At 39.4% G+C, this 25,341-nt stretch overlaps 1 protein-coding gene across 1 annotated transcript; it reads left to right on the plus strand.

Annotated features, from left to right (window-relative positions):
* Positions 1-1,524: 1,524 nt before the first annotated feature.
* On the plus strand, positions 1,525-10,909 carry ptafr (platelet-activating factor receptor). The gene is made up of 2 exons (XM_036594018.1): positions 1,525-1,670; positions 8,346-10,909. The coding sequence occupies exon 2, from the start codon at positions 8,346-8,348 to the stop codon at positions 9,462-9,464; it is 1,119 nt and encodes a 372-aa protein (XP_036449911.1). The 5' UTR covers positions 1,525-1,670; the 3' UTR covers positions 9,465-10,909.
* The last annotated feature ends 14,432 nt before the right edge of the window (positions 10,910-25,341 follow it).

Consider the following 25,341-nt stretch of genomic DNA (forward strand, 5'->3'; position numbering starts at 1 on the left):
CCTAGAAACTCAACTATTTACTTTTATTTTTTAAAAGATGCAGCATTGCCACTGGAATTAGTTCTGAGGTCAGTACAAGGGCTGTTTAAACAAGAAACATATTGTGTGTATTGTCTTTTAGATTATACATAAACTAGAAAAATCCAATTTGTGAATTTAGAAAAAATGAGTGCTATTCTTTGGTTTGCAGTCTCATGTGAGTCAGTATGGAACAAGTATTCATGATGGTATAGAGGTGCATTAGTGCACATGGCATGGGTGACGTGCACATCTGTGAAGGCACCATTAATGCTGAATGATATATACAGGTTTTGTCAACATATGCTGCCTTCCAGACGGCATCTTTTTCAGGGAAGGCCTTTTTATTTTAGCAGGACAATGCCAAACCACATTTTACATGTATTACAACAGCATTGCTCTGTATTAAGAGAGTCCTGGTGCTAAACTGGCTTGCCTGCAGTCCAGACCTGTCACCACTGATAACATTTGGCACATTATGAAATGAAAAACACCACAAAGGAGACCCTGAACTGTTGAGCAGCTGAAATCCTGAATCAAACAAGAACAGGAAAACATTTCACTTTCAAAACTACAGCAGCCAGTCTCCTCAGTTCCCAAACACTTACAGAGTGTTGCTAAAAGAAGAAACACAGTGGTAAACATGCTCCTGTCCCAATATGTCCCCGTCAAATTCAAAATGGGCATATATTTTTCAAAAAACAATACATTTTCTCAGTTTCAGCATCTGATATGTTGTCTTTGTAGTATTGTCCTTTAAAAATATAGTTTACATGATTTGCATATCATTGCATTCTATTTTTGTTCACAAAAACAGCGTCCCAATTTTTGGAAATGGGGTTGTAAAAGTGACACTTCGTTCTCATCGCCGGACTGAGAACAAGTCCACCAACCAAAAACATTCAGCCAACAGAGTCCTGTGACCACTGACTAGAGGATGACCAACACAAACCGTGCGGCAGCAGATGAGCCACTGTCTCTGATTTTACGTCTACAAGGTGGACCAACAAGGTAAGAGAGTCTAATAGAGTGGACAGTGAGTGGACACAGTGTTTAAAAACTCCAGCAGCACTGCTGTGTCTGATCCACTCATACCGGCACAACACACACTAAGACACCACCACCGACGTGTGTCACTACAGTGCTGAGAATGACCAACCATCCAAATAATACCTGCTCTGTGGGGGTCCTGTGGGGGCCCTGACCACTAAAGAACAGGGTAACAAAATATGCAGAGAAACAGATGGACTAGAGTCTGTAATTGTAGAACTACAAAGTGCTCCTATATGGTCAGTGGAGCTGATAAAGTCAACAATGAGTGTAGATATATGCATGTATGTGCATGTGTTTCCAGTGAAGTTGTCTTCTCTGTAGTGTATCTGGAAGCTGTTAAGCTCAACAACATCAAGCACAAACTTGCCCACATTTTTTTTAAAATGAAAAACAGCAGTGAGGGCTTTCCCCTCCAGATTGACAGAGAGAGAGAGTGAGAGAGAGAGAGAGAGAGAGCACTTCCTCTGTGTGTTGTGTCATGCGGGTGTAGACTATGGAAATAACAGGGCGGGACTGAATGTGAAACGGTGCAAACGAAAGAGTTTGAACTAAACACACACAGACAGACGAACAGACGAGCTCACAAAGACTGGATTAAGGTGAGTCCAATATTGTTATTATTTTTTCTAGTGGAATTCAAATACGCTACACTTTTATTTACTTCTGTAATTCTAAACTATATGTTTGGGTTCAAATGATATTTTAAATATTGTACATATTAACAAAATAAATATCTATATGTATTATACATATTGTTGCTGTTCAAAAACATAAAAACAAGTATCTCCATTTTTTTTTCTACATAATTCGAGTACAGCAGCTGTCCTTTACATTATGTTAACATTTCATGATGATTAGACTGATAGAAATACTCCAAAATCACTTTGAATAAAACATCTTTACATTCATTTACCTAAAAAGAAAAAAAAAATTGCCCTCTCTTGTAAAGTTACCATTTTGGAGATTTCTTTGGATAGTGACAATATTTTAATATTTTATGTATGACATTCATATTATTTATACTAGGTTTTAACAGTATATGCATGCATGTACAAGTTATTTATACATTTAAACACAATGTTTTATTTTACTTGTACATATTCGCATGTATTCTACTCTCATTTCATTTTCCATATGATTTATAAGTGACCCGTCCTAGCTCAGTTCATATCACAGTACCTACATTTAGAGACAGTTATTCACTCAACCTAATGAGAAACTGTAGAACAGACTCAGTTTATATCACAATACCTACATTTAGAGTCAGTTATTCACTCAACCTAATGAGAAACTGTAGAACAGACTCGGTTTATATCACAATACCTACATTTAGAGTCAGTTATTCATTCAGCCTAATGAGAAACTGTAGAACAGACTCAGTTTATATCGCAATACCTACATTTAGAGCCAGTTATTCATTCAACCTAATGAGAAAATGTAGAACAGACTCGGTTTATATCACAATACCTACATTTAGAGTCAGTTATTCATTCAGCCTAATGAGAAACTGTAGAACAGACTCAGTTTATATCGCAATACCTACATTTAGAGCCAGTTATTCATTCAACCTAATGAGAAACTGTAGAACAGACTCAGTTTATAGCGCAATACCTACATTTAGAGTCAGTCATTCATTCAGCCTAATGAGAAACTGTAGAACAGACTCGGTTTATATCACAATACCTACATTTAGAGTCAGTTATTCATTCAGCCTAATGAGAAACTGTAGAACAGACTCAGTTTATATCGCAATACCTACATTTAGAGTCAGTTATTCATTCAGCCTAATGAGAAACCATAGAGGTATTTCCAAGAATAGCTGTGCTTTATGATATGACTACATTTTCCAATGTAAAACATTAGAAAGATAAAAAATGATGCTCTAAATGACAACAACAGCACAGTTACAGGAAAAAACGAGCCACAGTATTTCTAGGTATATGATAGCCTTCCACCAACTGAGCTGTAAGAGCATAGTAGTTTTTCAAGGCTGCCCCAGCTGAGTAAGGTGGTCGGGATGGTCAAACACTTAAAGAGATCAGTAAGATATGCTGGAATTCAGCAATTAACCCCTTAAAATCTCAGGCTTATTACACACTAAGGCTTGCTATTCAGTAACTACAGTGACTTCCATGCGAACTGGCTGAGCTATTCTTATAGAAGTATGTAATAAAACTTTGGGCCCTGGCCGTTTAAGGGATTAAGAGCTTTAAATGTTATCAGTAAGATCTTGTAGTCGATGCGGATCTTAAAGCAGCACTATATGTAACTGCATGCAACGGACCCCTACAAGCAGATGAATATGACTCTTGCCAGTTTATTAAAAGAGAATTCAGAGAGAACTCTACTATTGTCATCACATCTTCATCAATATAATGTGGATTTTTAGATCATTTGAGGCCTAAACAGCCGGACCTTCTTTTTGAATCTGTGTGTGTGACTGTGTAATATGTAAAGACGTACAACATGGTGTGAAAAAATTGATGCCTCTGGCTTTAAATGATTATTTCAGACTTTACAGGGTGACTCACAGCAGTGCACATTCACCATATTTTAGTGTGTTCTTTTGTCTCCTCACTCAGTAATGACACTTCTTTCGATTTTAACAAAAAATCTTACATAGTGCAGCTTTAACCCCTTAAAATCTCAGGCTTATTACATACTAAGGCTCATTATTCAGTAACCACGGGACTTCAGTGCAAACTGGCTGAGCTATTCTTAGGTTATAGGAGTGTGATAAAACTTTGGGCCTGCCAGTGGGCTCTGGCCCTTTGAGGGCTTAAAAGGAAGCCAGTTTAAATTGGATTAGACAGTGTAATAAGCTCAAACTTTGTGTTCCAGGTGAGCACATGGGCTGCTGCATTCTGAACTCATAAAAGTTAATTTAGAGAAACAGCAAAGCAACCAGCCAGTAACACGGTACAGTCTAATCTAGTGTTTATGAATCTGATTTCTCATGTCTTGTTTTGGATATGTTTCTCAATCTTGGAGATTTTACTGATATGTGTCTCAAATGAACATCTAGCACCCATGGTTGTAACAGGTTCTTAACTGTAACAGTAGCTTTTGTTTGCACTGGAAAACCATTAGATGTCAATGATAAAATCAGCAATTTAATTTCCAGCAAACTTAGCAGGAGGAAGTTCCTCATCAGCCAGGCTTTATGTCTTTACACAATCCTTCATTTTGTGTCATTGTGTCATTGTACTGGGCAGAGGTGACACGTGACTAGTGTAACTTTCATCATCATCATAAATGTGAACACTGTGTTCACCTAGGAGCTGTTAAGGGAGAACAGCAAGGACCCTAAAACAGAGCCTTGTGGGACACCATACAGCACTCTTCTATGTTCATAAAAAAACACCTCTTTTACACTGACAAAGTGGAAGTGATTGATTATGTAAGGCCTAAATTGTGGAGGAACTGTGTTTTCAAGTCTTGAATATCATGCTTAGTTGTATCTAAAGCTACACTCAAATCCAGCAGCACCAGAAGAGAGTTTTCTGCAATTTGAGGCAATTAGTGAATCGCTAACTGATGTTTCCCGAAAGCCAGACAAAATACTCAAGGTTGTTATACTTTCTTGATAAAGAACAGAGCACTTGGGCAAACAACTTTTCTTCAAAATCATAGAAAGAAAAGGAGTGTGGCAAAAGAATGTTAACTGGGGAGATCAATGGGATCAAGGTGCAGTTTCTTAACCCTCTGAGGGGTCTGAGGGGGCTGTATTTTTATTTTATTTTTACTTAATATTTTGCCATGAATATGGCACAAACTGGCCGTATTCAAAATATGCCAAAACTGAAACAGCAAAATATGTAATACATACTTAAACAATTTTAAATAATTTTAAATAAAACATTTTAAATAATCTTAAATAAAACTAAATTGTTTTATGTAAAACAATAGGCTACATTAACTTCAGATAACCGTTAAAGCCCTTTAACTGTCCCCAGGAGGTCGGTTTTTAAAACTGCCTATTTGCCTGAACTCGACACCAGACATCTTTTGTTTTTCTGTAAGTGCTGGCCCACAGATTGTTGTTGGAGGAAGGGGGTCAGAGCACACATTGTGTTGCAATGCACGCTGGGGACTATAGTGCAGTTCAGGGTGAAACGGGCTAATAATAATAGAAAATTAAAATAACTTTGCGGGCCGAGTAGAATTGTGCCAGGGGCCTGACTTGGCCCACGGGCCTTGTGTTTGACGCATGGCACATAAAGGACCATAACCTTTAAGGCTCATGAAGAACCAATGGAGCTGAACGTGTGAATGTGTGAGAATTAGAGCAGGCACGCCCAGCAAGGAAGCTCCTGGGTGAGTCAAGCATGTTTGACAGTATGATGGGAAACTCCACTCAGCCATGGAAATTTCATACCTTACGCAATCCAAATGATTATCCAGAAGTTTTACATTCTTCTCTTGACACAACTGGAATTGAACCCTTACCTGATCTTACCTGGGTCAGGTGCGCTAGAGCTGAAACAGGGTGAAAATCTGGACCGGACTATGGTGCCAAGAAACTGGACTGAGAACCTTACAAACAAAATCATGCTATGATTCCATGATTTGTAGGCCAAGTAGGTCAAGTATGTTGACACACACAATGAATTTGGTTCCAGCCATTGGCATTGTTCTAGTATTATATACAATATACAAAAAAATGTATGTATAATTTACAGACAATGCAGAATATACATTATACACAGTACACAAGCAATAAGCAGAGTATATAAGGGCAATAATATACAGACACTGTGCATACTATCTACAAACAAAAATACACAGTATACAAGCAACATGAGATTATATAGAGACAAGCAATATATAGAAGTGTGTGCTGTAGAGTAAACAGTGGTGTAAGTGTGGTGTACAATGGTGGGATTGTGATTTCTGATTATTTTAGTGTATTTTTAGGTCATTTTCTGACATTTTCTGAAAACATGCAGACTCAAACCTGTCCAAACAGAATAGAAATCAAATCTAAGTGTAGTTTATTACATAACTAACAATGTAATCATGCTAATAATTATGTAAATCAAAACAACAATACGACATTTCGTGTTAAAAAAATAAAATCCAAGCCAAATCAGACATCAGTAGAGCTTGAAATCTGAACTGAAATTACCGTCGCGCCACCTGTACAGTAACTAAAGAAAATAATTAGCCTTTATTAACAGAATTAAACTAGAACTTACCAAAATTCCTGCATAATTCAGAGTTTGAGATGTAAACAGAGAGATTCAGAGTGGTTTGGTGTGAAATGGTTCAGATGTCTTTACAGTGGTGGTGATAGGAACCAGGAGACGCCATGACTACAACACAATTATAGACATTTTATTTACTCTCCAAAACCACCAGTGAACCTACACATGTCTTCTGAGTTTTATATGGAATGTTGATGATGGGAAAATAGTGGAAAATCTGAAATAATAAGCTTTCTTTGGAGAGCAATTCTGATATTTCACACCAAACCACTCTGAACGACTCTGTTTACGTCTTAACGGCTTAATTAGGCAGAAATTCAGTGGAAGTCCGCTTTAACATTAAGGGCAAAATTCCAAAAAAGGGAAGAGTTTAAAATAGAAAGGAGAACGTTTGCTCTGAATGTTGGCTCCAAGTGGAGCATTCAAAGCTGGCTGCATCATTTACTCTGTGCGGGATTCCTCAGAAGTGATGCAGCTGTTTCAGAGATTCTCCGGAAGGACAACAGAGGGAAATCTGAACCAAAATAAACCTCAGTACAGTGAGTGGTGGTCTGCGTACACTATTGTTCTAAAAACATTCTGAGAATATTACACGCATGTTCTATTAATTTTTTTTTTGTAGGAAGTTCTGTTTTTGTTCCCAGAATGATGTCCGGGGAATGTTCTCTAAAAACATCATTATTTAACATAATCTGTGGCCCTGACAGCATCCTCAAAACATGCCTTGAACGTTGCAGGTAAAACACTATGTCACAGTGAACATTCAACCTCATAGGAACATAAACGTAAACGATAAACATCCTTAAAACATTAGATTAAAAGGTTTTCTTTAAAACATTATTAGAACTTGTAATGTTCTGTACTAGCTGAGTAACCAGAGTTTATTCTTTCCAGCTCAGCGACAATTGCAGATTAAAATTGAAATTTTAGCAAATGGCAGAACAGCAGAAATGTATGAGCATTATGGCCATAAGAGGAAATTATAGGGGGCCAAGCACTTGGGCTTAGAGAGGGCCAGTTTTTCATTACTGTTACAGAAGTACTTATTATAATAATGAGGTTATTTCTGGTGTCATCCAGGGCAAAAATAAACATAAGGTCAGCCTTTTTTAGCCAACAATGTTAAATTGCTCCTGTATCTGTCACCCTGATTTACTGAAATGAGTTAAAGACTCTGAACAGCTGTCTGGGTGTGATGAAAATGCAGTGTCTGTCCTTTTTTATTATCTCTGGTTTCCTCTCTGATCTTTACTGTATTTAGAACCAGCATCATTCACTACACTCACTGTTACCATTCTCAGAAATGTAGTGGGTGGGGAGAGAGAGAGAGAGAGATGGTGAGAGATTAAACAGATCAGCACAGCAGTGCTGCTCGACACAGCAGTGCTGCTGGAGCTTTTAAACACTGTGTCCACTCACTGTCCACTCTATTAGACACTCCTACCTTGTCAGTCCACCTTGTAGATGTAAAGTCAGAGACGATAGCTCATCTGCTGCTGCACAGTTTGTGTTGGTCATTCTCTAGTCCTTCATCAGTGGTCACAGGAGTTGACTGGATATTTTTGATTGGCGGACTATTCTCAGTCCAGCAGCGACACTGAGGTGTTCAAAAACTCCAGCAGCACTGCTGTGACTGATCCACTCAGACCAGCGCAACACACACTAACACACCACCACCACGTCAGTGTTACTGCAGTGCTGAGAATGATCCACCACCCAAATAGTACCTGCTCTGTGAGGGTCCATGGGGGTCCTGACCACTGAAGAACAGGGTAAAAGGGGCTAACAAAGTATGCAGAGAAACAGATGGACTACAGTCTGTAATTGTAGAACTACAAAGTGCACCTATATAGTAAGTGGAGCTGATAAAATGGACAATGAGTGTAGAAACAAGGAGGTGGTCAGAATGTTATGCCTGATCGGTGTATACATATACATTGACAATACAAAATAATACAAAATACAAATATACTACAAATGTTGCGTTATGTGTCATGCCAATAAAGCACCTTGAATTGAAAAGTCGAAGTTTATTCCACGCTGATTAATACATTTCTCTGTTCTCAGATGTCCTTCATGGCCACTTTGGTCACTTCTGGGGAAACCGTCACCTCGCCCACAGATAAGAACAACATGTCTTGGAACGGGACATTCCTGGACTCACAGTTCCGCTACTCTCTCTTCCCCGCCTTCTACGGCCTGGTGTTCATTCTCGGCTTGTTGGCTAACATCTACGCGCTCTTCATCCTGCGGCATATGCGTGACGCCAAGGCCATGAACGAGATTAGGATCTACATGACCAACCTGACCGTGGCCGACCTGCTGTTCATCCTCGTTCTCCCCTTCTGGATCGACTACTACCGTAACAATGGCAACTGGAACTCCTCGGAGGCACTGTGCCGCATCGCTGGCGCGCTGTTCTTCATCAACACTTACTGCTCTGTCCTCTTCCTCACTGTGATTAGCGTCAACCGCTACTGGGCCGTGACCCGGCCGCTAGTCGCTGCTTCTTCTGACTGCTGGAGGCGAGGCATCATCGTGTCCTTCATCATTTGGGTCATCACACTAGCGGCCGCAGCTAAGCAGCTCAGAGATACCGGCATCCAGAAAGACGGCAGCATTTCACGATGTTTTGAAGGATATCACAACCAGTCAGCAGGAGAAAAGATAGCTGTAGCGGCCATCCACTTTATCATCATCGGCATCTTCTTTGTCGTTTTCATGCTCGTCATTGTGTGTAATGTGCTAATTGCTAGCACCTTGCTAAAGCAGCCTATCAGCCAGCCGAGGCCCAGCACGGGCAGGAGGCCGCAGGGTACAAAACGGCGCGCCCTGCGCATGCTGTGTGCCGTCATAGGGGTTTTTGTTGTGTGCTTCGTCCCACACCACGTGGTTCAGGGGCCCTGGACGCTAGCCGTTCTGGAGCTGACCGACTGGAGCCAGCAAACCCGCCAGCGCCTGAACGATGCCCACCAGATCACCCTGATGCTCATGGGACTGAACTGTCTGCTGGACCCCGTTGTCTACTGCTTTGCCACCAGGAAGTTCCGCAAGTACATCCAGGGGCACCTGCGGAAGGTCAAAGATGGGAAAGCCTGCTCCACCAACACCACCATCACCGGAGTGTCCATGAAGGTCAAGCACCAAAATGAATTGGTTAGCGTCTTTGAAGACCCCAAAGAGTAGCTGTGTGTTCAAGGTGGAGCACTGTGCTCCAGAAACCAGAGCTCTTCAGGGATAGACATGCTGCACACAGTGATTAAATTAAATACATACCAGACAGAAAGTGGAGAAAATGGAGAGTGTATAAACACTGGATAGAAAGTGGAGAAAAGAGTACTGTGTATGTACTGGACATTAAAGAGAAACATGGAGTTTTTGCATACTGGACATAAAAGGGAAAGTGAAGTGTGCTGGACCTAAAAGGGACAATTGGGGTGTGTATACATACTGGATATAAAAGAGGAAATTGGGGTGTGTGTACATCCTGGATAGAAAGTGGATAAATTCTGGGTGTGCATAAATAACAGATCGAAAAGTAGAGTGTGTACATGTACCAGACATAAACAAGAAATGTGAATTGTCCATACCTACTGGATAAAAAATGAAGAAATGGACAGTATGTATAAATACTGGACAGAATATGAAAAAATGTGAAGTATGTATACATACTGGATAGGAAGTGGAAAAATGATGAGTTTGTATACATACTGGGTAGAAGTGGAATGTGTGCACTTATTTGACAATTTGAGCTTTTCAACAGAAGGAACGTCACAGATGTTTATCTAAACGACTGCAGAGCATTTAACATAAAACATCATTCAGATCATGAATAATGCTTTAGTGTATGCAGCTCACTGTACAGGTGATTTCACATCATTTTTCATAACTTAGCCAATCTCTGCTCTTTAGAAATAATCTGCCTGAAATTCCAGAATTTCACAGATGCGGAAATGATATTTTTAAATCATAACCATCTCGATTTCAAACCGTACAGAAAGCTGCGGTGGTTTTGTGAGCGTGATGTTCTTCCTGTTCTCAGCTGCATTTCTTCACACCCCTCTTCATCGTCTTATGCAACTTTTCTAGTTCTCCAAAATGCAGGAAATTCAGAAATAACCCCCCCCCCCAAAGGAAGCATGCATGGTACACTTTAAAAACTACACACTCAAAAACGACGGTTCTTCAAGTGTTCTTCAGTAAAAACAATGGCTTCAATTACAACCATGAGTTCAGTGTAGATCTATCTAGTGCATAAATGGTTCTTCAAATTGATGGAGAACGTGCTGTATGGTTATAAATAGCACAAAAAAGGTTCTGCTATTGTTACGGTGTCAAGTTTATCACAATAGAAGAACCCTTTTTGGTGCTGTGGTGCTTTTTAAGTGTGTAGGCTCCTAAATGGTTCTTGACTTGGTTAAAAACACTCTATATTGGTGAAAATACTGTAGATTCTGTATGTTTTAGAGTTTTTCTGCTCTAATTGATCGATTGAACTGATCCTCAAACTCTTCATGTGCTGAATCAGGTGCTAGAGTAGGACTGGCTCAACAAATTATATATATATATATATATATATAGATAGACTCTGATATGTATATATATATATATATACTCTTAAAAAAGGTGGTTTGTCAAGGGTTCTTTAGTAAATATAATGGTTCTATATTGAACCATTTCACCATGCAGAGAACCTTGTAAGCATACAAATGGTTCTATGAGTGTTCTTGGTCTTTCCTAAAGAACTTTCCAAGAACCAGTCTTTTACATATATACATGTGTGTTTTTTTTGACATAATTTTAAAAAAACATTTGCCCTTGACGTTGTGCTAAAATTTCATGATGAACGTAGTAATAGAAACAGTCCAAAATTACTCAGAAAAATATCTCTCCGTTTAGTTCCATTTAAATTTAAGAATGTTTCTCTTTCTCTTGTAAAGGTGTATATTCTGAGATACGATGTTCTGTTCTGACAGCAGCAATTTATTTATTAATTTTTTATTATACAGGAGGTTACAGAAAAAATAAGTATATGTATACGTGTGTGTGTGTGTATGTGTGTACATTTGTGTATGTGTGTGTGTGTGTATGATCAGGACAAAGTGGGGCTACTGAAGGTGTTTTTGATTATATATTTTTTATATTTTTTTGTACAGTGTCAAAATTTCAAAATGAATGGACCAATAAAAAATGCTGCAAAGTGGCTTTGAAAAGTCTTTTTACAGTAGCTTACTTTGACAGTATAGAACATTTTTACTTCTCCTGTTAAGTTATTTTTTGGAGATATGAGGTTATATGGAGACAACCTCACTAGTTATAAACAAATGACAAGCATCTTAATGTGTACAGCAATGATCGTTACAAATATTTATGTAAAAATGCAGTGAAGAAATAATTCTTAAAACATAATAAAACTTTAGCAGACTGTAGCTGACCCTCTTGCACTTTGTGTTGGCTTAGCAAATAAAAGTATTTTTTTTTAAATATTCATATTTTTACAAATTAATTTAAAGTATTTAAGCAAAACAATGTCTTCAGGATTGTAGAAGAACATTTAGGTGGGTCCAGTCACCCATCCTGCTCCTGGAGATCCTCTCCTGCAGACTGCAGCTCCAACCCTAATGCACCTCCCTGATCCATTCGCTGGAGGAGCTGAGTCAGGTTGGGGCTGGAGGAACCTGCAGGAGGGAGGATCTCCAGGAGGAGGGGGAGAGCACTGAGAGGGTCTCCGCTGTGTGTGGTGAAATCTGCTGTCGTTACATGTCCTGTTTTAGATGTAACACTGCGTTTGCGTTTCATGCTGCGGACGTTTAGGCACGTTCTCCTGAGCCTGAAGCTCATCCGCAGCTGACCTAAGTCATTTCCTGTGTGCTGCAGAGCAAACTGTGAAATCATGAACCAAACTTATGAAATATCACACCTCGCTCCTCACATAGCTCCTCTGCTGTGTTCTCACATTCTGTAAACTGTGTTATCATCACTGTTTGAGTCTGAGCAGTACTGCACTGTCTACTGTTGATATGAAAATGGAAATATTTATGATTTTGTTTTAGTTTTAAATGTATTTTTTATTTGAAGTGTGTAGGGATGAATGTTTTTTGTTTGAAGCACAGATGAACTTGAATTACATTCCTGGTTAATGTTTGTTGTGGTGATTAAGTCTGTGTTTACATACCATATGTGAAGTGGCTGGTTGAAGTTTGTACAGGATGTTAACCTGTCAGTAATTTTCATGTAATTACTGCAAAACTGTCCACTATGAACATATAATATCAAGATGATAGTGAGTCCTTTATTAAATGGTTTTCGATATTAAGACATAAAATCGAGTGCTGCCCATATTCATGAAAATATAAAAAAAAACATATCAAATATATTTACACCTGTGACTTTCAGTAAACTTTTTACTTTGTAATGTGATTTGAAAAGAAATTTCAATATAAAATGTATTTTTCTATTCATGAATCAATTTTTGAGATGCATCAGGAAGACCACTTTAATAAATCATAAACATTGTCTATATGTATCTGTTACAGTCATTTTGGCAAGTTATCCAATAGTAAAACTTTATTATATATATAGATAGATTATAGATTATATAGATTATATATATAGATAGGTTTACCCTGCAGTGTGTGGAGTAAAGGCAGCAGTGTATGTTGTGTGTGGTGATGAACTTAGCGCTGTACTCGTTCTCCTCTCTCCACTCAGCTTGTAAGAGTGAACAGCACAAGTGGAAATCTACTTCCTTCCTTTTTTCTTCTGCACTCATCCCTCCTGTGGCTCTAGAGCTCCACCGGTGGAGACACCACAACATCACACAATACAGGAAAATGCTTAACTCATGACACAAGTACAGATTGCCAAATAATGGAAACAGTCTAAAAGCGTGACTAAATCTCAGCCAAACAATAGAGCACATATGAATCTGATTCATTTTAACCGCTTAAACTTTATCCTCTTAAACTCTACGTGTCTGTACGTACAGAGGCCGACACCTCAACTCTCCACTCTCCACACTACACAGACTCCCTCATCAGTCTACACTGAATCATTTACAGTGGACACTGAATCATTTATGGTAGATACAGAATTGTTTATAGTACATACTGAGTCATTTAGAGCAGTCGCTGAATAAATTGTAATAAATACTGAATAATTAGTAGTATGCATTGAATAATTCATTGTTGTTTTTAAATCGATTGTGGCAAAAATTAAATAATTATTATTAATATTGAAAAATGAATAGTACTTACTGAATAATTCACAGTAGTTACTGTATAATTTAAAGCAGACACAAATTACTTCATAGTAGATTCTGAATAATTAATAGAAGACACTGAATAATTCATAGTAGTTACTCAGTAATCCTTAGTAGACACTGAATAACACAGAGTACATACTGAAAAATTCATAGTAGATACTGAATTATTCATAGTAGTTACTGAATAATGTGTAGCAGATACTGAATTAATAGACAGTAAATATTTCATAATAGATATTGAATAATTCAAAGTAGATACTTAATAATTCATAGAAGTTACTAAATAATTCATAGTAGTTACTGAAACCTTCATAATAGGCACTGAATTATTTATAGTAAATTCTGAATAATTCAAAAGACACTGAATAATTTATAGTAGATACTGAATAATTCAAAGTAGGTACTGAATAATTTATAGGAGATTCTGAATAATTCATAGTAGTTACTGAATAATTTGTGGTAGACACTGAATAACTCATAGTAGTTACTGAATAATTCAAAGTAGATACTAAATAATTCATAGTAGTTACTGAAAAATTCATAGTAGACACTGGATAATTTATAGTAGATACTGAAAAATTCACAGTAAATACTGAATAATTCAAAGTAGATACTGAAAAATTCATAGTAGACACTGAATAGTTCAAAATAGATACTGAATAATTCATGGTAGTTACTGCGTAATGAATAATAGTTACTGATTAAACATTATTATTCTTTAATTAATAGGACATTTTGAATATTAAACCTGTACACTGTTATAAATAAAGGTTCTATGTAGGTACATTTTTCAGTCATTAAGGCACAGACAATGCAAATGTTCCCTCAAAGGAACAACCGTGGCTTTAAGGTCTAATTGTGAACCTAATGTTTTAAAACAGAACAATAAACTAAAAAGCCTGGAGATGAGACGGGGTGTGTGGAGTCAATATAGCTTAGACAAAATCATTTCACTGGATTATGGTACAGTTCTGTTCCCTGACTAAAGGTACTGAGATGTGCCCTTGTGGGTCCCACCCCAGTGACAGGTTTACTACATTTATGTCTGAGGGTGTAGGTTCTGTGAGATTTTGTGGGCCATGTCTCTTCAATCTTCAAGGCCACGTCAGTCTCTGCAGTTTTCCCACCATGTCAGTATAAACAGGCTCAGGCTCAGGGATTAAGAATTTACGCTCTACTGAGGTTTTGGACCCTGGGGGATAAACAGACATGGACGCCCTCCTGAGGGAAAGGAGCTCTCGGGACAGACTTCTTCTGAAGAATTCCAATGTCCAGGAAAGATTTGCTCAACCACAAGCTATAAAACAATGTCACAGACCACTAAAGAGGCTGTCTGTTCCTGGAGTGTCTGTCCTTATTCTCTGGCCTGCTGAAGGTCACGACCTAGCAGGGAAACACAAAGATGCAGGATTTAATAAGAAGAGACGTAAACGTCACAGGACACTCATAAAATCCTATGTTCATTTTGCAACCATACCATGCTGTATGAAAGTAATTATTTTCTTGAATTGTACCTGAATTATACAAAAATGCAACTTGTATGTCAGGCTAGTTGCATGATTTGGACATAATCTGACCATCATGTCCAGTTATCACAGGACAAAACTACTGGGAGTGGTGAGATTGGAATATATCACCCCAAACTCCTCCTGTGCAGGAGAACCAATCAGCATTGAAGAACAGACATGACAAGTACTGGGGCGCTTCTCACGGCTAAACCTCTTAAAAGTCCTGATTCTGATCACAAACTGCTGAGATCTATCTTTGGCACCAATCTTTCATCCGATCTCATTTTGAGCTCAGATTCTAACCCTGCGTTCACATCGGCAGCGACTTTTCACCTCTTGTCGCCCAAATTGCTGATCGCTCATTGCCTGTGGGTGTCTCTGAACTCCAACTGACCGTTGGTTGGTTCCACTGACGCCAAGCACAAATGAGACGCATTCCCCAAAAAGTCCTGGCGAGATATGTGTGTGTATATTTTTATTTAATCTATGTCTGTGCAGTCAGTTTGTGAGGAAAACAGTATTTGGTTTTTGTGATTACTGTATATTTGCAGTGAAAGCACCAGCATTATTCCATCTCTAGTACTAACAATTATCTAAGAACCAAAAAAGGAGCGTACTCCACAGAGATAAAGTGTGTACTACACTGCTCAATGCTCAATTCCTATTGGTAGTTGCCATGTTGTTTCACCCCTTATTTGCATAAAGTTTAACTCTGCTCAACTTTGTTGCATCAACGACTCCGCTCACTTTGCGTCGCCAACCTTCTCACTGCCTCCTGTCACTGGAAATCGCCAGTACTCATTAAAAATAAATGACCTTCGGGCTCCGTGTTGTGTTGCGTCAGTATTCATCAGAAGACAGGATGACGCACACAAACTTCTGGATTTCAGCAGATGCACTGACCTACTCCCACATATAGCAGGAAACGGACCACTGAGTGATGCTGTAGACATGGCATCCCACACTCTCAGTCACTGGAGCAGTAGCCCACTTGTTAGTGAGCTGGTACTCTCCAGGGTGCATTTGCTATACATTAAGTTAGGGAACATAAATATATCATAATCTATTGCAATTATATTGTTTAAGTTGTATTGACGTCATGTAGCCTGTCTCCAGGCTTTTTAATGAATTGTTCTGATTATATATATGAGGTTATGCAAAGGTACAAATATGTAACTTTGCCCTGGGATAAACTTGTTTAAGGTTCACAATTGGACCTTAAAAACATTGCTGTACCTTTAAGGGAACATTTACATTGTTTGCATTTTGATTGAAGAAAATTGTACCTTTTTTTCTAACAGTGTGGTGCATCACTTCCCCAGGTAAATGTGCAAACATACTCGGCTGTGAACGTGATGTAAAAGAAAACAGGACTCTTTGGACCAAATCTTCTTCCATCGCTCCATGGTCCTGTTCCGGTGGTCATATACCCAGTGTAGGCACTCTTTGACAGTGGAGTGTCAGCATGGGCAGTCTGACCAGGCTATGCAGCATCATGTGAAGCAGGGTGTGATGCACTGTGTGTTGGGACACGTTCCTTCAAGATGGGATCAACTTCGTCGCTCTTGTGCATTGATGAGCCTTGAGTGCCCAACACCCTGTCGCCAGTTGGTGGTTTGTTCCTCATTGGTCCTAGGTACTCTCTCCACTGTTGACTGGTCATTATGGAGATGCTCCAACCTAATTGTCTGGATATTTGGCCCAGGTCTTTATTTCTCTCTCATCCAACATGTCGACTCCAAGAACCAACTGTTCACTTACCATCTAATATGGTGGTTCACAAACTGTGGTACAAGTACCCCCCAGGGGTCTGTCTGAATGACACTGGGGATACATCAATAATTTCCGACACTAATCTTCATTTAATTACACACAATTACACACTTTCACAACATGGGTGATACAATCAGTTTTCAGTGCAGGACAAACTTTGCATTCTGCTCTCTTATTATAACAAGTTTAGTTTAACAGTAGAGTTGATCCAGTTTGTTCTGTGCGGCTGTGTGAGTGAATGAAGTGAGTCTCCTTTACTAACTGCTGTTAAGGCCAGCATGAACACTGTTAGTCGTTTGAGTTAGTTTCAGTTTTGCATGCGCGGTTAAGATCACAGTTTGTGTGTTATTAGTTTGTAGCTGCTGTGGTTAGCACTTAGCCATCAGCATTTTGCTTATGTATTTCCATGTTAAATGCTGACCAGATGATGCTATTGTGATATACGTGGCTTGTGGTTCGGGTCATTAAACGTTGTTACTCGCTGTTCATTTTACATTTTCCTTACAGAACTGCTTCAGCTGTGCTATGTTGGTGAACTTTCTCGCATGAGTGCCACGTCCTTGGTCTTGAAACAACATTTCTACTGGACTAAGGTTTGAACTTTGACTCAGCCATTTAAAAAATGAAACATTTCTTCTGCTTACACCATTCTTTGTAGACTAACTCTTGTTTTTAGGGTTGTTGTCTTTCTGCAGGGCCCACCTTCTGTTGAGGTTCAGTTCCTGGATGGGTGCACTAACATTCTCCTGTAGGATTTCTTGATACAATCCAGAATTCTTAACTCCATCAAAGCAGCCAAGAGTTTTTGTCTCACTGTAGCGAAAATAGGTTGTTCACTTAAACAGAGCAGCTACAGCAGATTTTTAAAATATAAAAATACAAACTCCACTCTAAAACAAGCACACATGGCTCTATAATATTATTATTATTATTATTAATATTATTATTTTTAACAGTTCCAGTCCTGGAATCAGCAACCCCACTTCCCACGTCCCTGCTCACACCTGATTGTCATCCAATTTATTGAACCTCCTGACTTTAATTATCATGTACACATGTATAGAACACATTCTCCCTCAATCTGAAGAATCATTTCACCATGAAAAGGTGAAATGGTTCTTTGATCGTGCAAATGGTTCTTTGAGTGTTCATGGTTCTATATAGAGACATTGTCTTTACTGAAGATCCCCTGAAGAACCATGTTTTTTCAAGATAATAGACAGAGTAACAGAAGGACTTTAATAGTGCTTTGTGTTCTCTCAGGTTCCGCACTGCTCTGCCCTCTTCATTACCATCAGTCTGAGGGAGTTTCAGTGGCTAACAACCACAGCAGAGAGAGACTACCCATTTCCCCCCGTTTCACAGTAAGGAACACCCAGCTCAGACTCACAGAAGATTGAATTACTACTGCTGACCTCAGATGGCCTCGTTAGATTCTTCTGTTGCAAAACAACACGCAGATCCACTGCTGATGAAATTACACAGACAGATACGCCTGTTAGTCTCACTCACTCTCAAATTATTGGACAAAACATTAAGCATACAGATAGATGTGTGCAAAAGTTTGAATACTCCTATCAAATTACATATTCTCTAAGTGAAAATATGTTAATACATCCTCTACAGAGAACTTAAAAGGGGAATCCCACAGATTTTTCATAATTTCCCCATAACTGAGTGTGTGAGATGTAGACAGAGTGACTCAGAGTGATTCTTTACAGTGGTGTTGATAGGAACCAGGGGTCGCCATGACTACTACACAAATATAGATATTTTATTAACTATTCAAAACCACCAGTGAACCTACACGAGTCTTCTGAGTTTTATATGGAATGTTGATGGGAAAATAGTAGAAAATCTGAAATAATAAGTTTTCTTTGGGGACTATTTTGCCTTACAACACCCTGCATGTATCCCTCCACCATGAATGCAGTTTAAGATCTCAAAACTACCATAAAACAGTGTCTCAGATATCAGGCAATGAATTCATAACCATTTGATGTAGTAACTTCCTGTGAGGGAGCTTTTAGAGGTGGACATCTGGTTCTTATCACCACCACTGTGAACAATTCTGAGTTTCTGTAGAGCATTTCACACCAGACTACTCTGAATGACTCTGTTTACATCTCAAACACTCAATTATGGAGGAATCAGTGAAGTTCCCCTTTAACAATGGCATTTTTTATTTTCATATATATCGCTGCTGTCAGAAGAAAACCTCGATTTTTGTCGTTTTCCAGTTTTTGGCATAATTTGAAAATGCATGTTGGCCTTTACATTGTGTGTAAATTTCATGAATAATGGACCAAAAACAATGTCCCAAAATTACTTGGAAAAACGTTTGGTTCCATTGACTTACATTAAAAGTAAGTAGGTTTTTTCCTTCTCCTGTAAAGTTATAATTGTGGAGATACAAGTTTTCTTCCACAACAGCGATATGTGTGTGTGTGTGTGTGTGTGTGTGTGTGTGTGTGTGTGTGTGTGTGTGTGTGTGTGAAAAAAATGTATTAATATGTGATATGCGATAATAAGTAATATGTGATGACATGAAAACTTGTAATAAAACATGTGACTACTATGTGACTTTTCTTTAAGGCATAACTTCTGCACAGACCATACGTTCTTTATTTGTTTCCCCAACATGTTAGATTCAGTAAATAATCTGTAATTGTGCATTAACTGTGCAGTGTGTGCTGTCTGTGAGGATGTGTTCACTTACCTCAAACACAAATGTGTCATTTGAGGAGCGGCACCTAAGACTGTGTGACTGTATCTCTAAATTGTTTCCATCCGCGGAACCCGCTACTAAACTACAGATAGCCATCACTGTAAACATTGCTCATCTAAAGAGGAAATAACATTCTAACACAGCAGTCCGGCACTGCTCAGACTGAGAACTTCCTTCACACGCACTTATCTGATTTCTGATCTTTACTGTAATCAACGCATCTTTTATAACACACCACAAGCAGCGCATCACACAGGACTACACAGAGTGCAGATACAAGACAGAGTCAATATATAGTGAACACAATGGACAATAAATATACACCACAATAAATACACCAGACAAGAAATACGACACAGGACAACAAAACAATATATACAAATGCATATCATATATATATATATATATATATATATATATATATATATATATATATACACACACACAAATATATGCATAAATAATGTGAGTGATGATGTGAGAGATGAAGAAACCACTGTCACTGTAAACCGGACAGAAACACTGAGTGTCATAGCAGCATTCAAATAGTTCAAGAGTTTAAAGTGCAGGTGTTCAGTGACGGTAAAGGGCTGTGTGATCAGACTGTGATGGTGGATGTTGGAGAGGCTCTAGATCAGTCTAGGTGAATGTCATAGAGGCTCTAGATCAGTCCAGGTGGATGTTGGAGAGGCTCTAGATTAGTTCACGTGGATGTTGGAGAGGGTCTAGATCAGTCCAAGTGGATGTTGGGGAGGTTCTAGATCAGTCCGGATGGATGTTGGAGAGAGTCGAGATCAGTCCAGGTGGATGTTGGCGATGGTCTAGATCAGTCCGGGTGGATGTTGGGGAGGCTCTAGGTTAGTCCAGGTGGTTGCTGGATAGGGTCTAAATTAGTTTAGGTGGATATTTTAAAGGGTCTATATTAGATGAAGTGAATGTTGGAGAGTGTCTAGATTAGTCCAAGTGGATATTTTAAAGGGCCTAATAAGTTCAGGTGGATGTTGGATAGGTTCTAGATTAGTCCTAGTGGATGTTGGAAAGCGTTCAAATTAGTCCAAGTGAATATTTTACCAGTGAGACAGCTGGTCAGGAAGCTCTCTACTGCCCCCTGTAGAATGTAGTGAGGATTTAAGGGCCGGCTGCTCTTCATTTTTCACAGGAAGTAAAGTCACCACTGGGCTTTCTTGTCTAGGCAGGTGGTGTTGAGGGTCCAGGTGAGGTCGTTGGTGATGAAAATTGGAGCTTTTGACTCTTTCCACAGTTAGTGCTCCACAGTAGACTGAGTTTATGAAATATCCCTTAAGAAAACGTAAAACCTTACGAACATTTAAACACCACTTGCAGTTGGTCACTCTGTCCACCAGGGGGCATCCTTTTTCTATGAATGCTCTCAGCCTCTCTCAGTGCTGCTGTGTGGAGACGCTGTGACAGCTGGACACTTTAACATGCCTCCACTTTCTTTTCATTTCATTTCTGCTAATTGCATGTCTGGAATATGAAGTTTTATTAATAATCTGCTGCACAGCGAGAGCAGATGTTCTCTGATGGTCTTTATGCTGCTCATTTTAAAGTGTGTATTCCCTTTGAGATGTTCAGAGAGATTATTAATATTTACACCCTGCTAGTTACGTGGAATGTGCTTTTATTACCTGTGTATAATCACTCACGTCCATCTGGTCACACACACACACACACACACACACACACACACACACACAGACACACACACATATACATTTGCCCCCTTCCCAATAAAGGATGATTTCATTTATTGAAGGAAAAATGCTGTTCAGCCCTACTTGGCTTTATGTGAAGAAATAATTGCCCCTTTAGCTACTAATCCACCAGTTAATCAAATTCAATTGACTATTGGGTTCAGTTTCACTATCCACACTCAGGCATGATCACTGCCAGAACTGCTGAATCTAAACATCACTTAAATCGAACCTGTCTGGCAATGTGAAGCAGCTAGAAGATCTCAAAAAGCACCATTGCTGAGGCTCTGGGATTCCAGAGAACTACAGTGAGAGCCGTTATCCACAAATGGTGAACATTTGAAACACCTTCCCAGGAGTGGCCGGCCTAAAATTTCATTTTTAAAAGTGCATCGATGACTCATCCAGGAGGTCACAAAAGAACCGAGACAAACATCTAAAGAGCTGCAGGCCTCACTTGTCTCAGTTAAGGTCAATGTAGATGATTCCATGCAGATGAAGATAGGCACTGGGCACAAACAGCATCCATGGGAGAGCTGCAAGGCACAAACCACTGCTAACCAAAAAGAACACAAAGGCTTGTCTCACATTTGCCAAAAAACATCTAGATGTTTTTAATCCCAAGACTTCTGGGATAATATTCTGTGGACTGGTGAGTCAAAGGTGGAACCTTTCGGAAGCCACAGCTCCCGTTACATCTGACATAAAGCTAACACTGCCCTTCCACCTTAAAAACATCAAACCAACAATGAAACATGGTGGCGGTAGTGTGATGGTCTGGGGCTGCTTTGCTTCTGCAGGACCTGGCCGGCTTGTCATAACTGATGCAACCATGAATTTTGCTCTCTAACAGAAAATCCAGAAGGGGAACGTCCACCTGTCAGTTCGTGACCTAAAGCATAAGCGCAGTTGGGTTATGTAGCTGGACAATGATCCTGAAGCTCACAAGCAAGTCCACATGTGAATGGCTCAAAGAAACAAAATAAAGGATTTGGAGTGGCCGATTCCAAGTCCTGACTCATGTTAATTAGAATTTTTACAAATGGTTTATTTCACTCTGTATTATTATTTACACCGATCAGGCATAACATGATGACCATCTGTTTCTCTGCATACTTTGTTAGTCCCCTTTTACCCTGTTCTTCAGTGGTCAGGACCCCCATGGACCCTCACAGAGCAGGTACTATTTGGGTGGTGGATCATTCTCAGCACTGCAGTAACACTGAGGTGGTGGTGTGTTAGTGTGTGTTGTGCTGGTACGAGTGAATCAGACACAGCAGTGCTGCTGGAGTTTTTAAACACTGTGTCCACTCACTGTTCACTCTATTAGACGCTCCTACCTTGTCAGTCCACCTTGTAGATGTAAAGTCAGAGATGATAGCTCATCTGCTGCTGCACAGTTTGTGTTGGTCTTCCTCTAGTTCTTCATCAGTGGTCACAGGATGCTGCCCACAGGACGCTGTTGGCTGGATATTTTTGGTTGGTGGACTATTCTCAGTCCAGCAGCGACACTGAGGTGTTTAAAAACTGATCCACTTGTACTGGCGCAAACACACACCACCACGTCAGTGTTACTGCAGTGCTGAGAATGATCCACCACCCAAATAGTACCTGCTCTGTGAGGGTCCATGGGGGTCCTGAACACTGAAGAACAGGGTAAAAGGGGGCTAACAAAGTATGCAGAGAAACAGATGGACTACAGTCTGTAATTGTAGAACTACAAAGTGCACCTATGTAGTAAGTGGAGCTGATAAAATGGACAATGAGCGTAGAAACAAGGAGGTGGTCATAATGTTATGCCTGATTGGTGTACATAATAATTATTATATTATACGTCTACTCACACCTGCATCTCTATAGCTCCTGTCACATTGGCTTTAATAATTATCATTTATTCTTGATTCTATTTATTGTATTTTTATGTTATTTGTCTCTTAGTTAAATACTTGTTAACAGTCTGTGTGTTTGCTGGTCTGTTCAGTGTGTTAATGTCATGTGTGACTCATTCCTGATTCCTTGTATGTGTAGCATACTTGGCGAAATAAAGTAATTCTGATTGACTTTTATAAAATGCAGCTAATATAGATACTACACCAATAAGTATTGAAAAAATGCTAATAAATAAAGAGAAATCCCTTTGTCTTGTTAGAAATTATTTCATTTCCCATTTATCATGCATCTTACTCCATTATTGCACCACACAAAGCTAATAATACTGCGCAAATTATAAGGCAGCCTTAATGTTTTCACAGTTAAAAGGCAGATGAACTCTCTGTATGGAGTTCATTTTTATAACTGTGTTTTTTATACTCTAAGCCTACGTTCTTTTATAAATTTGTGACAAGCTATAAAGGCGCTGTGCTGCTGTGTTGGTGGAGCCGCTACAGGAAGTAGTGCTGACTCTTCCGCTCCCCTCAGAGACAACACACACAATCATCAATCTGAACCCCTCAGGATTTTAGGGATTAAGATAAGCAAGCGAGGGATTTTTTTGTTCTTTTTTAATTTGTTCCCTCCATCCATGCGTGGCGAATCTTTATTTGTTAATCCCGCTCTCCTGCTCCAGCACACACAGCCTGCTGGTCTCACCAGACCGACTGTCATCACTGGAGGAGCTTCACTGACATCACTGAACAGCTCAGAAGGAGACCATGCTATCACAAACACCTCCACCTGCCTGGTGTTCAGCTAGAGACTGTAGAACATCTGTTGATGTATAGTTTATGTAAGACATTCACCAATCCTTCATCGCTGATCAGACACCAGCAAGGTGGGTATTTTCTGATAAAGTGGCCAGTTAGCAGAAGTACAAAGTGGGTGTTTCTAACAAAGTGGCCAGTGAGTAAAAATCCAAGGTAGGCGTTTCTAATAAAGTGGCCAGTTAGTTGAAGCACAAGGTGGGTGTTTCTGACAAAGTGGCCAGTGAGTGGAAGTACAGGGTGTGTGTTTTTAATAAAGTGGCCAGTGAGTAAAAATCCAAGGTAGGTGTTTCTAACAAAGCGGCCAGTTAGTAGAAGTACAAGGTGGGCGTTTCTAATAAAGTGTCTCCCACACACACACACACACACACACACACACACACGCATCCACTTATTACACTCACACCTGCTGACAGGTAACACAGTGGTAGCCAAATCGGTACAGACAGAGAGCACCAGGAAACAGAATAAGAGAGCTACAGGAGAGAACAACATCAGAGAGAGCAAGAGAGAGTAAAAGCAGATTGACAGAAAATTGCAGTGTGGAGGAGAGTGAGGGAAATAAGAGAGACAGATGGAGATGTTCTGCTCTATTGATCTGTGTGCTTTAGTGTGTTTCAGCTAGCAGAAGCTCATGATACCAGAACATGATTCTGTAACCCACTGTGTAAAACTCACTGAAGACCCCAGACTGCAGTGTGAGAGAGACTGTGTTACAGAGAAGCGTGCAGGGGTGAATGGGGAATATAACAGCTACAATTCAGGATCTCCATTTTTTAAAGTGGTTATTCTCTAAAAAAAACTTACCTCTGTACACTTTTCTCATCACTGCACTTGAGTGAAAGTGGCCAGATGTACTAAAACAGCCAGGCTACTACTGGATTTAGTTAGAAATAGTGATAGACTTATAGTGAGTGTGAACCTGTGTTACCATACTTACAGCTAAGCTATCCTGACTAGCCACCTTATTTTCCACATGACCCACTGGGTTTTGAGATCATGGCTGAAATGTCCCGTTAGGGAACAGAGGCATGGATCATTAGCGAAGTCAAAGTAGGTCTGCTTGTTTTGTAAGTGATCTCATGTCCCCAGAACATCAATGATATGAGCATAAACAACACAGAGCTTCAGCACATCACTCTGCTAACTTTGTGCTAACATAGCTAGCCACCATGGTGAACATATTAGAAGCGTTACTGAAATGCTGGTTAAAAATAAAGACTTGCACGTTAAACATTAGCTGTGTAATGACACTGCTTTGTGGTTTTATGACTCTCAGTGTAAACACAATTAAACAGTTTAAGACCATAACTAACGTTAGTAATTGGTGTAGACCAGGGGTCAGCATATGCGGCTCCAAGCAGCTTGTGGCTCTT

This window comes from Colossoma macropomum, unplaced genomic scaffold (assembly GCF_904425465.1).
Source record: "Colossoma macropomum unplaced genomic scaffold, Colossoma_macropomum, whole genome shotgun sequence".
Lineage (NCBI taxonomy): Eukaryota > Metazoa > Chordata > Actinopteri > Characiformes > Serrasalmidae > Colossoma > Colossoma macropomum.

What these genes read in the sequence shown, in the direction of transcription:
- ptafr (XM_036594018.1), top strand. Translation starts at nt 8,346, where the DNA reads ATGTCCTTCATGGCCACTTTGGTCACTTCTGGGGAAACCGTCACCTCG.